The sequence below is a fragment of the Neolamprologus multifasciatus genome, chromosome 1 (genome assembly GCF_963576455.1).
Source record: "Neolamprologus multifasciatus chromosome 1, fNeoMul1.2, whole genome shotgun sequence".
Lineage (NCBI taxonomy): Eukaryota > Metazoa > Chordata > Actinopteri > Cichliformes > Cichlidae > Neolamprologus > Neolamprologus multifasciatus.
The window spans coordinates 4,356,517-4,371,657 of record NC_140439.1 but is presented as its reverse complement, the minus strand read 5'-3'; the positions used below and the strand labels follow the sequence as shown (position 1 = coordinate 4,371,657).

Genomic DNA, 15,141 nt, shown 5'->3' with positions numbered 1-15,141 from the left:
TAACGCAGCGTTCCTACGGGAAAGTAACGGTAATCTATTTACCGTTTTTGCAATAGTAATCCCTTACTTAAGTAAAAAGTAATCAGATTACATGCCCATCTCTGGTGTTAACACATACTCAACATGTTTCAGAAAAAAGCAATCTGCTGTTCTAGTTCACCAACTGGGCTTTTATTGTGAAACTCAAAGGATAACAAAGCCAGGTGGCATCCTCTTTCAATAATTTCAGATCAGGATCTTCTGTTTAGGTCTAATGCATATTACCTGACAGACAAGTCTTTGTTTTATTTTGATTTTTACAAAAAAGAGTGAATTTAAAAAATTAGTCTGTGCCAAAATGAACAAAGGAACATAAATTATGTTAGGAAAAGTCAAAAGTCAACATTTTCTCCCTCGTGCTTCAGGGTTAACGTTCTCTTAACCACTCTCCCAAACTGATGATAGGCTTTCTTGAGTGTAATTTATGATTTTATTGAATGTACTTGTTTTTGTAATGTGCGTTTGTGCAGATATTACAAGCGGCTGCAAACCCTTGTCAAAGACCCTCGACACGACTGCGTGCTGTTTGCCAATGAATTTCAGAAGTACTCTTACTGTCCACGAGAGAAGGGCGAGAGCCAGGAAAAATGGCAGACCAGGTCAGTGCTCATTATTCACCACACTCACTGAAGTGTTCACATTAGCTCGTGCTGCGCTACAGTCAAGATGCTGCAGCACATGTAGCATAGAAATACAGTCTATAGAGTCTTTTCCTTTTTCCTCTTTGTCATGTCTTTTCTTGTACTTATACTTCTTTGACTTCATTTTGTTTTTCTGGGTCAAAGTGTGACGTTACCTGTTTCTCTAGGTGAAATTTGTAAATCTCATTAATTACAATGGAGATTATGCTAATTAAACATATTCAGTTCTTCAGTAAAGAAGAAATACTTACGCCATGGGAAGTCCCCAATATTGCCTATTGCAGCGTAACTAAGGGAGGATTCAGGGTCACTCAGTCCAGCCCTAACTAGAGCTGGGCGATAGAACGATAACAATATGTATTGCGAAATAACTTTTTCTCGATAGAAAAGTTAAACTATTGTGATAGACCTCATCGCTCTTGTCCTCTTAAAAAAAAAAAGAAGAACAGCCAATCCACATTAACAAGCCGAACCAATCACAGCCGCAGCGTCACGTCACGTGACTTGTTACGTACAGCACAAGTGCCAAGCCGTACATGTGTATTTGTTTGGAAAGCAGCCAGCCGCCGTGCCGCCGGGTAATGGAGGAAATGAGCGTGTCGACTAGAGAAAAATCAACCGAGAGCGTGACCGAAGGTTACCGAAGAGAAAACAGATGATGGTTCCAACGCCGGAGAGATTGTCGAAGCTATACAACAAGGAGAGATCGAGAATTTCCTTTTAGTTCTCAGTTTATTTGATATTGACAAAAGTTAGTCAATTTTGTCTGTTCTTCTGTAAAACAAACTAAGATTTATTTTTAGAATTAATATTTTGTTTCTAAGTGGAATTGACAATTTAGTCTGTTTTGTTTGTTCTATTTTGAAACTTAAACACTTTAGCGGCTGCCTTTTGTGTAGTTTGCAATATTTGCCTTTATTTATCTGAAAAAGTCTCATGTTCCTTAAGTACATCTACCCTGTTGAACTTATTATGGGAAATAAATATTAAAATCAAAACAAGCTGCTGATTATTTCACATTTTACTTGTGAGCAACGGCACATTTAAATCTTACAAATATAGTTATTTGGCTTATATCGTGATATATATCGTTATCGCCTGAAATGAAAAAAACATATCGTGATATGAAAAAATCGTATATCGCCCAGCTCTAGCCCTAACTATGAATCAAAAAGGAAAGTTTGAATCCTAATCTTAATAGTCGAGAGGGCGTCAGTCTCCAAATAGGAAGCTGGTTCTACAAAAAAGAGCTTGAAGGCTGATGCTCTGCCTCCCATTCTACTTTTGTAAACCCCACAAATAAGCCCGCAGTCTGAGAGTAAAGTGGGTTTGATTATTCAAGACTTTTCTGTGTAAGAAGAGGAATTTTAAATTAAATTCTGGATTTAACAGGGAAGCCAGTATGGGAGAAATATGTTCTTTTGTTCTTGGACTGGATTAACTGAAGGTTTTTCAAATGATGTTTTTAGGACATCCTGATAATCATCCAATCACACAAAATGACTGCACCTGCTGACTACTTCTGCTCAGCAACTCTTGAAAGGAAACTGTGTTTCTAAAAATGTTAAGTTGCCGTCTCTGGGTTTAAAAAATATGTTGTGAAAGTGACATAAATGTATAGTTCACATGTGTGCAAAATTCATCTGGGAGATTTAATTTAAGTTTAAAATTTAAACATTTTTAACTTTCTTTCAAATTGTGCAACAGGCCAGCGGTGCAGATGCGTATGGCACTTAGAGCACACGTACTGGCTACGATGTCAATCGAGCATTCATGGTGTTTTGTCCCAATAGGGGTTCAGTGGGTAAAGGGGTCATTTTAACATTTTCAAAAATGTTTTTCCTCCACTTCAGGTAGAAAACAAGTGCAGGGAATCAGGAGGACTTGTGAATGGCAGCTTAAAAGTGATTAATATTTATAGCAGTTTAATAGAGAAAAGCACCAAAATGATTTAATGAGTGTTTTTAATAATAGAGACTTTGTTGTAACGTTAATCATGATCTGACAAACTTTTATGTTGTGCCAAGAAATGAAACTAGAAGTGCAGTGTGTTCTCGTGAAATGTGTTTACTATATAGAGGCACTCAATTATTTATTTTTATATTCTTTCTGTGGAAGAAATGATAACTTCCACCTACAAAACCACAAAAACTTAGTGGGAGATGTCAAAGATTATTGCTTTAGCAGTTTGCTTTCATGCATCTTATGCTAAACTTGTGAGTTCATTTAATGTGTGTGTGTGTGTGTGTAGGTGTGTGTACTCAGCTGCAGTGTGGTACTACAACCACCTGGCAGGAATGATGAATATAGTGATGATCACTGAGGATCCCGAGGCCGTGGCTCAGCTCAGCAGCCTGACGTCTGGAGTGTACGTCATCTCCGTCCAGGTATGTGAAATACCTTTATAGTACCATCTACTCTATATCGCTTCTTATATGTAGCCACCTTACAGGGATTTATCATCATGCATCTAGAGAAACACATGGTTTGAACACCTAAAACTGAAAGTCAGCTCTTTGTATTAAAGTCGTTGTGTTGGAGCCTTTATGATGGAACAATTGTTTGGTCTGTATTATTTCACTGATCTTCAGTGGGACTATTGTAGCATATAGCAGGCATGGGTTTTTGAAACACTTACATTTTTGGCAACAGTATTAGAACAGTCTCACTTAGAAGTGAAATTGGTGGTTGTTGTCGAACTTTCAGTCATTACACACGATTTCTTGGTTAAGTGACAAAATGTAAATATATGTGACATTTAGTCTGTTTACATACGGAGAGCTGCACTTTGTTTTTCAATTCATGTCAGCCTAGCAAGCATGCTGTGGTTGTATAAAACACAGTGACAACGAGTCAGAAAACTATTAAACTAGTATGTAAATGAGAATTTCATCACAGCCCTGTTTGTAATTGCACTGATTGATCGGAGCTCTGTCAGAAAAACAACAGTTACACTTTTTACCTATTTGTCGATACACTGGTATCGCCATTTTAAAAAAAAAAGAGAGGTTAGAAACAGCCTTCAGCCATGTTGTGGGTGTTGATATTATATGTTTGGCTTCACAGGTACTCTGCTTCTTCCCTCTTGGCAACGTGTTTGGAACGCCGCAAACACGAGTCGGTCAGAGAGTAAAATTATTGCTCAGGACTGATATCAAGTCTGATGTTTATTTAAAGAAAAAAGAGAAAAGAGCGGTACATGCTAGTAGCCGTGAAATTAATATTACATCACTTTCTATTGTGATACATTTTTGATACATTTTTGATACATTTTTGATACATTGCTGCCAGATTTGTATATTTTTATCCAAACATACAAATCCTCCAAATCTCTGCCACTTTGACTTGCCACACTGCAAAGTACTTCAGGATTCCTTCATGAATCGTTGCTCTGTGAGATTAACTGAATCGGTGCTGTGGCTAACATGTATTACATTAAAGTGTAGCTATCTACTCTCCATAACACATTCTGTGTGGACTAGACACAAACATCGATGCTGTCTGACCAGACACACCACACAGCTTATTTCCCACTTGCATTAAAAAAAATAATGTAGCGATAATGATCACATACGAATGGACACTGCTGTAATTACAAAATGTAAGATATTGGCTGAACATGATGTTAGATAATAGAATAATAGAATGTCTGAATTTCTCTCATTTATTTGTCTTTAGTTCTGCCAACTCGGTCTTTTTATATAATGTAACATAATTATTATACTCTGACTGTAATACTGTCAGTGTTGGGAAGGTTACTTTTAAAATGTATTCCATTACAGATTACAGAATACATGCCCCAAAATGTATTCTGTAACGTATTCCGTTACGTTACTCAATGAGAGTAACGTATTCTGAATACTTTGGATTACTTAATATATTATCATGCTGTTTACAACTACATGAATGTACTATTGCTGTGATTTATTACTGTTACTGAAGGTCCGCGGCTCCGAACCGTAGTAAAGGGACCTCTGGCTAATATGTCGGGTTCTGTGTCGGCTCGTAGCTGAAAACTAGCTTTACTTTGTTGTCTGGGTCAACTTTGCTAGCAGAGACAGAGAGAGGCGTTGAAAGGCTGCTCCAACAGAACTTATTGTTTCAGAGGAAAACACGAACACGGTGTACAGTCGAGTCTTAATAGCTTACTTACAACTGGGCTCGTCAGGCTCTCTTCTTGGCTGCAGTGGTTATTATTATATTTACATGCTTCCAGCTCCCGTTTCTGCTCGATGACAGCTCGTACTTTTCCTTTTTCTCCCTCCCTCGCTCACAGACACATAACGGGTATGGCAGTCCATTCTCCCTGCAGCACGGACTACACTGCCCATGATGCTACATTCTTTAGAGCTATACCTGTAGCATTCTACCTGTTAGCTTAGCACAACAACAACAAAAAGGCCTCTCTCACCCAGGAAACACAGAGAGAGAGAGCGTCACCCTGTAACCATGGCAACCGTAACGCTGCCTGGAACAACAGAACGTAGCTGTCAAACAAAACCCAAACAGTCCTGACCCGCCACAATATGAAACAGGGAAGTACCGCCGTGTAATCCATTTATTTCAACAAAGTAACTGTATTCTAAATACCACCTTTTTAAACGGTAACTGTAACGGAATACAGTTACTCATATTTTGTATTTTAAATACGTAACGGTGGTACATGTATTCCGTTACTCCCCAACACTGAATACTGTACATAGTAGAGGTGGGAATCACCATACATCCCACGATGCGATATTATTGCAATTTTTTAAAATATTTTGCGATATTCAGATTCTGTACATAAAGGTAAACTTTATCAATATTCATTTTCTCTAATAACAAAGTCTCACACTCAGTCTTTCTCTCATTTCAGTTTGATTGTTGACAAACTGAACGGTTTGTATTACAGTCTAGTCCAACTTAACTGAATCAACCATCTGGTACAATTATAGCTATTCTGAACTATGCAGTTTATGAAAACTATGCAGCCCCTTCAGCAACTGAAGAATTTGAAAGTCAATTAAAACAAAATATAAATTTACATTAAATAAAAAAGTTTTAAACTTAATTAAAATAAAACATGTCTTAAATTAAAATAAGTAAACTGTCATGTTTATTGCTGCCAAAAACAAGTGAAACACATTTGGACAGTGAAGGAATGTCAGGATTCTTGCTCAGAAAAAGGATCAACATGCTCTGAAGTCAGAGCACAAAAACCTTTTTGTAACAAAATATCGATTTCTGCTGTCCCTGTATCGATACATTATTAGCAAACAAAATATCACCATACTACACAGTATCCATTTTTTCACCCACCCCTAGTACATAGGCTGTAATAATTATTGTATACCTTGTATTTTAAGTTTACATTCACTCATCATGAGCATGGCTGTCATGGTAGCATGGTACTTCTGATCATTTCTGTAAACCAATCTCTGTGCAGCGCACAATTTTAATAAGTTAAAAAAAGAATTCAGTGTAAAAGTTTGAATTCATTTTTGATTTTCTGTACAGTCCACATCCTCGCACAATTCTGGGGAGATATTGGACCAATTTTCAACCAGAATTGGTAGAATTCATTTAAATTGGTTGGTTTCCTAAAACGGTCGTGGCGTTTAAGCACGGTCCAAAAATGAACTACAGGGTTGTTGCTTTGGGAAGCCCGTTCCAAAAACTCACTTTATTCATTCTGAAACCAGTTCTTATATCTATTTAACTATTATTGTAATACTAATACTGAGGACGTCTAACTGTATCAAAAGCTTTAACCATCTGGCTGTTGATTTGAGGTGAATTTGAAAGATTTTACTCTATTTCTCTTTCTCGAACCTGATAAGGTTAAGTGGAAGAGGATCCAAAACTTAGGCCCTTGAAGGGATTTTACTGGAACTAAGAAGGCCAACTGAAGTCATTTATTTCTTGACCTGTGTGTTTTTCCTTTGCCAGGATTATTTGCAAAGCTTCTGGTCAGATCTGCAGGCAGCCCATGAACTGTTTAGCTCCATTTCTCAGGCACAACAAGAGACAGAGGGCGACGATGGGGAGAAAGAGTTTCCCGAACATCTTCCCGCTGAAGTCCTGGAGGCTGGTATAAAGTCTGAACGTTACATTCAGGTAACAATTTACCAACCTGTTGTTGGGTCTAACGCTTAAACCCCGCTGACTCAGCGCTTTCTGTCTTTTACTTGCTGCAAGAGGAGAAGCTCTTCATCTCCAGCCTTCCCTCAAAGCCCTTTTATTAACTTCAGTGGTTACACAAACATCCACATTAATCATGCGACAGATAAGACACTCACATGTGAAGGTGTGTCTCTGCAAGAGTGAACATGTGATGTGTGTGTCTCTGTGAGCATGTGATGTGATCAGCGATATATGTGTGTGTCTGTGTAGAAAACAGAGGTGAGCATTCATGCTAAAGATCTGATCATCTTGTGCAATGACAAACATCTTGATCCACAATTCTCTAACTCCTGTTTTAAGTACCGGATCTCTCTTTAAAACACGAGTTTAAAACAGCAGCAGGAACAAAGTTTAAATATTTTAGTAGCTTTAAGCCTGTTCATTTTTCAGAGACACTGCAGGTACCTTTAATACATATACTAATCTATACTAACGAAATACACTGAGTGTGCTGAGGAGTATTTGAGGGGCTGATGAATAAAGAAAATGAGATGAAGAGCAGGACTGTTATTGAACGAAGAAGATATGAACTGTCTCTAATTTTTCTTGTAGTTTAATTTTAAAGGAGAGCGACAGAAAAAAACATTATTATTAAAAAAAAAAGTCATAAAGGGATTGGCAAGTTATTTTCAGTGAGTCCCCAAGCTTAGTATTTGGGGTAGAGACCTTTGTTGCCGAGCACAGTGGTAAGACTTTTCTTGGTATCAAGTGGAGTAGTATGTTACCAGTGGGGTTCTTGAAGGCTGCGGTCCATGTACTGCCTTATGTTAAGAAAAGTAATGAGCAATGTGCAATACATAACTTTTTCGGGTAACGACTCCAACATTGGTGAAGAGGTTGTAATTAGGGCTGCCACGATTAGTCGACTATCAAAATCGTCGACGACTGGTTTAATAGTCGACGCGTCGTTTGAAGCTTTGTAAGATCACAAAAGACCTCCGGCAGAACCAGGCTAAGAAAAGACAGCCACCGGTGCCGGTTTAAGTGATTAAATATCCCATTTTTGTCTGAAATATATGTCTGTACTCGTTTTTACTGGAGCCTGGTGAGATGCAAGGTGGTATCAGCAAACTTGGCCCCCCTGAGCACTTCCTGCTCAGCTCAAAGCCTGCAGAATCTGTTCCGCGAGTTCCTTTGGAGGAAAAATACTTTCAGTGATTTAGCTTCTGGAAAATTCCTAAAACTGAATTTTGGCTTGATCCCGAACAGACGCTCAGCAGCTGCACACAAAGCCCGTGTGCAGAAATCAGTGTTACAGCACATTTGTTTACAGCAGCAGTGCTTTTATTTTACTCCGCTCGGCTTCCTGTCACAGCCACAGACTGTAAATAAAGATGGATGACATGCCGCCTCTTCCTCAGAGTATCCGCTGTTCTGGTTTAATGCAGAATAATTCTGACCTCAATCAGAGAAGCTGCCAATCATGGCCACTGACATCAGTTTAAAGCACCCAATCATAAAACAGTAAGAATGTACTTGGAGGGGGCGGGGTTTGTGACCTGTGTACCACGTTTCCTCACTTCCTGTCATCCATCTTTATGTCCAGTCCGAACAGCTTAAAGATTAATGAAGAGCTGAAGGAGGCGTGCTCGGCGTGTTTTTGTACTTTTCAGCACTTTGTAATTCGCTATGCAAAAACCACTTTTTCCTTTTATCAGGAGTTTGTGTTACTGTGCTCTGATTGGTCACACAGGTCGTCAGACGCATCGATGTGTTTGTCAGAGGTCATACTTTTAGTAGGAAACTGGAGTTTATTTTAAATGTGACTTTCAGATTAAAAGCCTTGTCACTTCAGCACATAGAAAGACGGATGGTTTTAATAAAGTTTTATATTTGGGACTTTGGTGTCGGCTGGGATTGAAAGTTACTGATGAGGGTGAAACAGATGAAGGCTCTGAGGAGGAGCTGGATGTTTTCTTTTTTTAATCTGAATCAAAGAAAAGGGCTGCAGACCAGAGGCTCTTAATGTGAAATTCACAAGCCTGATTCAGTAGGTTTTGGTGACCTCTGACCCCATCAGTGTCTTCCGTTTGCTCTGAAATGTTTGGAGTATCGTCGCTGCTTCAGCTGATGAACAATAAACAACTTTTTCTACCAAAAAAAAAAAGATCCCAAAAGAAGCAGGAATAAGTAGTAGGATTTAAGAGTGTAATAGCGGACTGAAACAGAAGATGGCAGCACTGCATGTACAAGGATGCCAGCTGCCGTTAAACCCCGAAGAAGAAGAAGAAGCTGTGTCCCAGAATTCATAGCGCGGCCCAGCTCAGTTTCCAACAATGGCGGCAGCTAGTTAGTTTTAATATTACTCTTATTATTCTTTCTGGGTCACAAAATAAACATTTAACATATTTTCAGGCGAGAATGTAGCTGTGTAAACCTCAAATATCTGCTCAGTTTATCAAGACACCACATATTTTCAAAAGCGCTCCGAAGTTTTCGGAGACGTCTGTTACCCACTAGCTCGATAGCTAGCCGGGGGCTAGGCTAACTAGAGCCGTGAGGACACCGGACTCCCGGCAAATCGTTTTCAAACCCACCGCTGTCTTTCACTACTCAGGTTAAACATATATAAGTCATTTAGATAACTTAAAAATGTTATTGTTTGGCTTTTTTCAGTATTTTATTTGTTCCTGAGTAAATCGGTTTGGCTGAGATTAAAGTTATAGTTTTTACACAGCTGAATAAACGTCAAGCAGACAGCTGATTATCAGAAGTGTGAGATGCTCGAGAATTTACTCCGGTGTCCTGTTATATTTTAGATAGCAAGGAGTTTATTAAACTTCACCGAAACAATCTGCAAATTTTATTAAAAATTAATAAACTATCATCTTGTCTTTATTTTTAGTTAGCACATACCTTAAACACTTAAAGCTGTAAGCTAATGATAGTTATATAAGAGCAGATGCTGCTGGTGCAATAAGCTGTATGTTTTACTTCCAATGGATGATGATCTGATTAGTTGACTAATCACAAAAATAATCGGTGACTAGTCGACTATAAGAATAATCGTTTGTGGCAGCCCTAGTTGTAATGGAAGAACGTATTGAGATCAGGAGTGTCTGTAATTGATTGATTGTATTTTGTGTACCACAAAGAGCGCACAGCCAGTCTGTGGAAGCCAAAATTCTGGCTGGGTTGTAGGGGATCAAATACTTCACTCAGGGACCTGCAAGTCACCTTATGGCTTTTATTTAATGTTTTTTTTGATTCTAGGTTTTTGGTTGATATTCTATCGCTCTCCATTAAATGAAACTAACATTAAAGAAATAACATGAATAATTGTTCTTTCTTTGTAACTGAGGAAACTGTACCTGAGCAGGTGTGGAGATGTCACAAAGAGAAGGCAGTGGAGTTTTTCACCAGATTGTTTAACACAACCTCAGTGGCAGAAGAGTAAATGTGTTGTTTCATTCCTTTTTACTAGGGTACACTGAATGTCAACAAGCATCGGGCACAGAATGAGGCTTCCGTCAGGCCGAAGAACTTCTCAACCAAGAGCACAGGTGAAAACGCCTTACACTTTCAAATCAGGTGGAACAGACACATTAAACTTATATTTGCTAAATGTTTCTGATCTCTTCTCCCGACTTTGACCCCCCCCCCTGTCCATCTTAGATCTGACTTGGGATGTGCTTGTGTATGGTCGAAAAAATCGAAACAGAGCAGTGCACGGGGACGAGGTTGTGGTGGAGTTGTTGCCCAAGAACGAGTGGAGAGGGAGGGACACAGCCCTGACTGATGGGGATGAAAAAACTGGAGAGGACAATGAGAGTACACCTCTGCCAACAGGTGGGAATGTTTGTACTCCATTCATTCACATTTGATTTATATTTGTATTTAATGATATTTTGTGTATTATATTTTCTGTCTGATTTGCCTAAAATATGTTCAGGATATCTTACAAATAGGTAATGAAAACAATGAAGCATCTTGATATATAAAGTCAATAATATTGACTTTATATGAACGGTTCGATCTAGGGCTGCTCAATTAATCGAATTTTAATCACGATTACGATCTGGGCTTTCAACGATCATTAAAAATGACTGAGCCGATTATTAGCCCCTCCCTCGTGCTTTACTCTCGCGCTGCTCCGTGTGGCAAATCAAGCGCACCTCTCTGCGTTTCGAACACGTGTCACAACAATTAAGAGCAGCGGTCCTCAACCTTTTTTGCGCCACGGACCAGTTTATGCCCGACAATATTTTCATGGACCGGCCTTTAAGGTGTTGCGGATAAATACAACAAAATAAAACTAGTACCGGTACTGAAAAAAAGAAGATTTATTCATAACACACGTGAAAAGACCCAGGAAAACCGAGTAAACGATAAAAACAATAACAAAATAACGCTGAAAACCGATAAAAACCCTGAAAACGATACATTTCACACCTGAGCCTCAACTCTCGCGGCCCGGTACCAAACGACTCACGGACCGGTACCGGTCCGAGGCCCGGGGGTTGGGGACCGCTGATTAAGAGGACCCGAGGGAAGCTCGGGAAGCTCAGCAGAAGTTATTTGGAGAGGAGAGTGACTGCTGTTGGTTGAAAAGAGGTAAAAACACTTCAGTGGTGTGGAAACATTATGGGTTCATGAGTCAGACGTGGATCAAGTAGACACAGTGTGTAAACTTTGCTACAGTGTCGTAGCTGCACCACAGAGCAACACTGCAAAGTTCACTAAACATAGATGTTTACATTTTTCATTTATTTTTATATTGCAAACATTTGCACTGTTATCAGTATTTGCACTATTTTATATTATTTTTGACAATCTTTAAAGTCATTATTCAACACATTGTTATTGTTAAATAAATATCGTCAAATAATCGAGATCTCAGTGAAAATAATCGTGATTATCATTTTTGCCATAATCGAGCAGCTCTAGTTCGATCCGTGGCTCCCCGAGTCTGCATGCCAAGTATCTTTGGGAAAGATACTAACCCCAAGTTGCTCTCCGATGCATCCATTGGAGTATAGTGAGTGTGAATGTTGCTTAGTAAGCACTTAAACACATAGAAGGAAGTGCTTGTGTGAATGGGGTGATTGGGTGAATGTGGCATGTTTGAGTGCTCCGGGAGAGTAGAAGAGAGCTGTATAAGAATTAGTCCATTCACCATTCTTGTTTATATCACCTGCATGAAGCAACATTATAAGAACATATTTGGGTGAAATAACACTTGGAAGCTATTTTCTGGACATAGTTTATAGTTATAGAGCAGGCATTCACAATTAAACTTTTTTTAAAGTTGCTACTGATTCTTATTACAGTTCTGGTGTAATTTGGCATAACTGAACCTATTCTCCATGGTTCCATTCGTCAGGGAATAGCTTCTTGACAGCCACATTTCCAGAGATTCAAATAATGATGAAGTTTCGTCGAACAACTCAAGGGCCAAATGCATCTCTCAGGTTCTGTGTCACGTCTTTGCTGGTTTTTTCCTGCTTTTTAATGACACGGCAGATATTGTTCATCGTCTGACACCTTTTCTTTTGTCCAATACAAAAGAAAGTTTTAAGTCTAGGAGACACAAATGGCAGGGAACGCATACTGAGCTTCCACTAACATACAGTTCCCTTTACCAAACACAACAGAACAGAGACAGACGGGTCCCCCAGTTTAACCTCGCAAATGACAAAAGAGAGAAAGAAAGAAAAACACTAATTAATTAAGCACACAACTCAGGGCCCAGTATTCAAAAGGCAAGGAACACTCCTGCAACTATACACGTGCACTCGCACAAATAATCAATAATCTTTTCAGCTGTGGCAGACCTAGAACAGGGAGGGATAGTTCAGGTGCAAAAATACTATTTTAGCTTGTCACACTTTTAATTTGGCTAACACGCTGTGTTTTGTGACATCTTGTTGTTTATTTTGATGAAAAAGTTTAGCAAAGATAAATAATTTACATAAAAAATATGCAACACATAAAATAAATTTTAATCTAACTGGAGGCAATTGACCATTGTCAACCCTTCTTATTGTTATTATTTTTACACACGAGGTCCTAAGGACAAATAAATCCCCCCCTGCAGGCGATCTATCCTTCAAGCTCAGGTCCTCTACCAGAGGTCTGAGCTTGAGGGTCCTGCACAGCATCTCTGCTGTTCCCAGGACTGCACTTCTCTGAACAGAGATCTCAGATGTTGTTCCCGGGATCTGCTGGAGCCACTCGCCTAGCTTGGAAGTCACTGCACCGAGTGCTCCGATTACCACGGGGACCACCGTTACCTTCACCTCCACATCTTCTCAAGCTCTTCTCTGAGCCCTTGGTACTCTAGCTTCTCACGTTCCTTCGTCCTGATGTTCCTGATGATTGCTAAATCTGTCACTACAGCCGTCTTCCTCTGCTTGTTCACCACCACTATGTCCGGTTAGCCTTCACCATTTTGTCCGTCTGTATCTGGAAGCCCCGAAGCTCTCGATCATTCTCCACCACACTGAGGGGCGTCTCCCGTTTTGACCTCGGGACTTCCAGGTTATACTCGGCACAGATATTCCCTGTACACTATGCCGGCCACTTGGTTATGGCGTCCCATGTATGTCTGCTAGCATCTTGCACCCTGTTGTTATGTGCTGGATTGTCTCAGGGGCATCTTTACGCTTGTATCTGGGGTCTTGACTGACTGGCCTGGTAGACCCCAGCCTCTATGGATCTTGTACTTATGGCTTCTTGTGCTGCCATGATTAGTGCCTCTGTGCTGTCTTTCAGTCCAGTCCAGCCACTGGTAGGATTTCTGGATGTGAGCTAGTTCTTTTATCTGTTGGTGGTACTGTGCAGGATCCTGTCCTTCCATGATGGTTCCTCTTCTTGCTCCTCTTTCTTGGGTTTCTGGTGCCTGAGGTATTCACCAAGCACACCTGAAGCGTGTGAAAAGTGTGAACACACCTTTTTTTAGTGGTGTTTCTGTCATGGCTTGGTACTTCTACATAGTAGATTCTCACTGAAGGCATCAAAACTATGAATGAACACATATGTAATTATGTAGTAAACAATAAAAGTGTCAAATAACTCAAAACATGTTTTATATTTTAGATTCTTCAAAATAGCCACCCTTTGCTTTGATTACTACATTGCACAGTCTTGGGAGGTGTATGCAGTGTGTGAGTATGGAGTGTCTGGCTCGTTGCTATGAGCCATTCGTTGCAAGAGCTTGGACTCATTCACAGTGGGTGTTGGACCCTGCCAGGGCTGACCTTTGTCACCAATTATAACTTTTATGGACAGAATTTCTAGGCATAGAAAGATGGAAGGCTTCCACTCTCAGAATCTTGTCTCTGCTTTTCACAGATGATGTGGTTCTCTTGGCTTCACCAGGTGGTGGCCTCCACCTTGCACTGGAGTGGTTTACAGCAGAGTATGAAGCAGTGGGAATGAAAATAAGCACCTCCAAGTCTGAGGTCATGGTCCTCAGCTGGAAAAGGGTGGAGTGCCCACTCCAGGGCACGGGCAAGTTGCTGCTTGTTCACCAGATATTTAGACGCTGCAGTGATGTGGATGCTGTCCTGGTCTGTCGTGTTGAAAAGAGAGCTGAACATAGAAGCGAAGCTCTCGATTTGCCAGTCGATCTACATCCTTACGTTCACCTATGGTCACGAGCTCTGGTTAGTGACCGAGAGAACAAGATTGGAGATACAAGGGGAGAAAGTGGGCTTTCTGTCCTCCAAATCGAAAGGAGCCAGTTGAGGTGGTGCGGGCATTCGGCAAGGATGCCTCCTGAGTGAGGTGTTCCAGCCATGGAAGGATGCCCTGGGGCAGACCCAGGATATGCTGACCTGGGAATACCTTGGTGTTACCCTGGATCAGCACCAGCTCCCCCCGGTGCTGTGTTCTTTCTCCTCTGCTCTTCTCCCTGTACACTAACTGCTGCACCTCCACCCACCAGTCTGTCAAGCTAATCAAGTTTGCAGATGACACCACCGTCATCGGACTCTTCTCGGACGGGGATGAGTCTGCCTCCAGGATGGAGGTTGAACGTCTGGTGTCCTGGTGCAGCCACAACAACCTGGTGCTGAATGCCCAGAAGACAGTGGAGATTATTGTGGAGTTCAGGAAGCACACAGCCCCACTCTCCCCCCCCCCCCCCCCCCCCCCCTCCTGACTCATTCCGCTTCCTGGGTACCACCATCACCCAGGACCTCAAGTGGAGCCTCCGTCACCTCCGTCATAAAGAAGGCCCAGCAGAGGATGTACTTCCTGAGGCAGCTGAAGAAATTCAACCTGCTAACACGGATGATGATGCAATTCTACACTGCAATCATCGAGTCCATCCTCACCTCCTCCATCACCGTGT

The 15,141-nt window shown here is 40.6% G+C and overlaps 1 protein-coding gene across 1 annotated transcript in view; it reads left to right on the top strand.

Moving 5' to 3' along the window:
- Positions 1–15,141, top strand: part of dis3l (DIS3 like exosome 3'-5' exoribonuclease) — a 49,239-nt gene that overhangs the window by 6,715 nt on the left and 27,383 nt on the right. Inside the window, exons 3-7 of the mRNA XM_085154546.1 lie at positions 510–638; positions 2,932–3,067; positions 6,612–6,779; positions 10,270–10,348; positions 10,461–10,634. Coding sequence (XP_085010672.1) covers positions 510–638; positions 2,932–3,067; positions 6,612–6,779; positions 10,270–10,348; positions 10,461–10,634 — 686 coding nt within the window. The remainder of the gene's footprint in view (positions 1–509; positions 639–2,931; positions 3,068–6,611; positions 6,780–10,269; positions 10,349–10,460; positions 10,635–15,141) is intronic.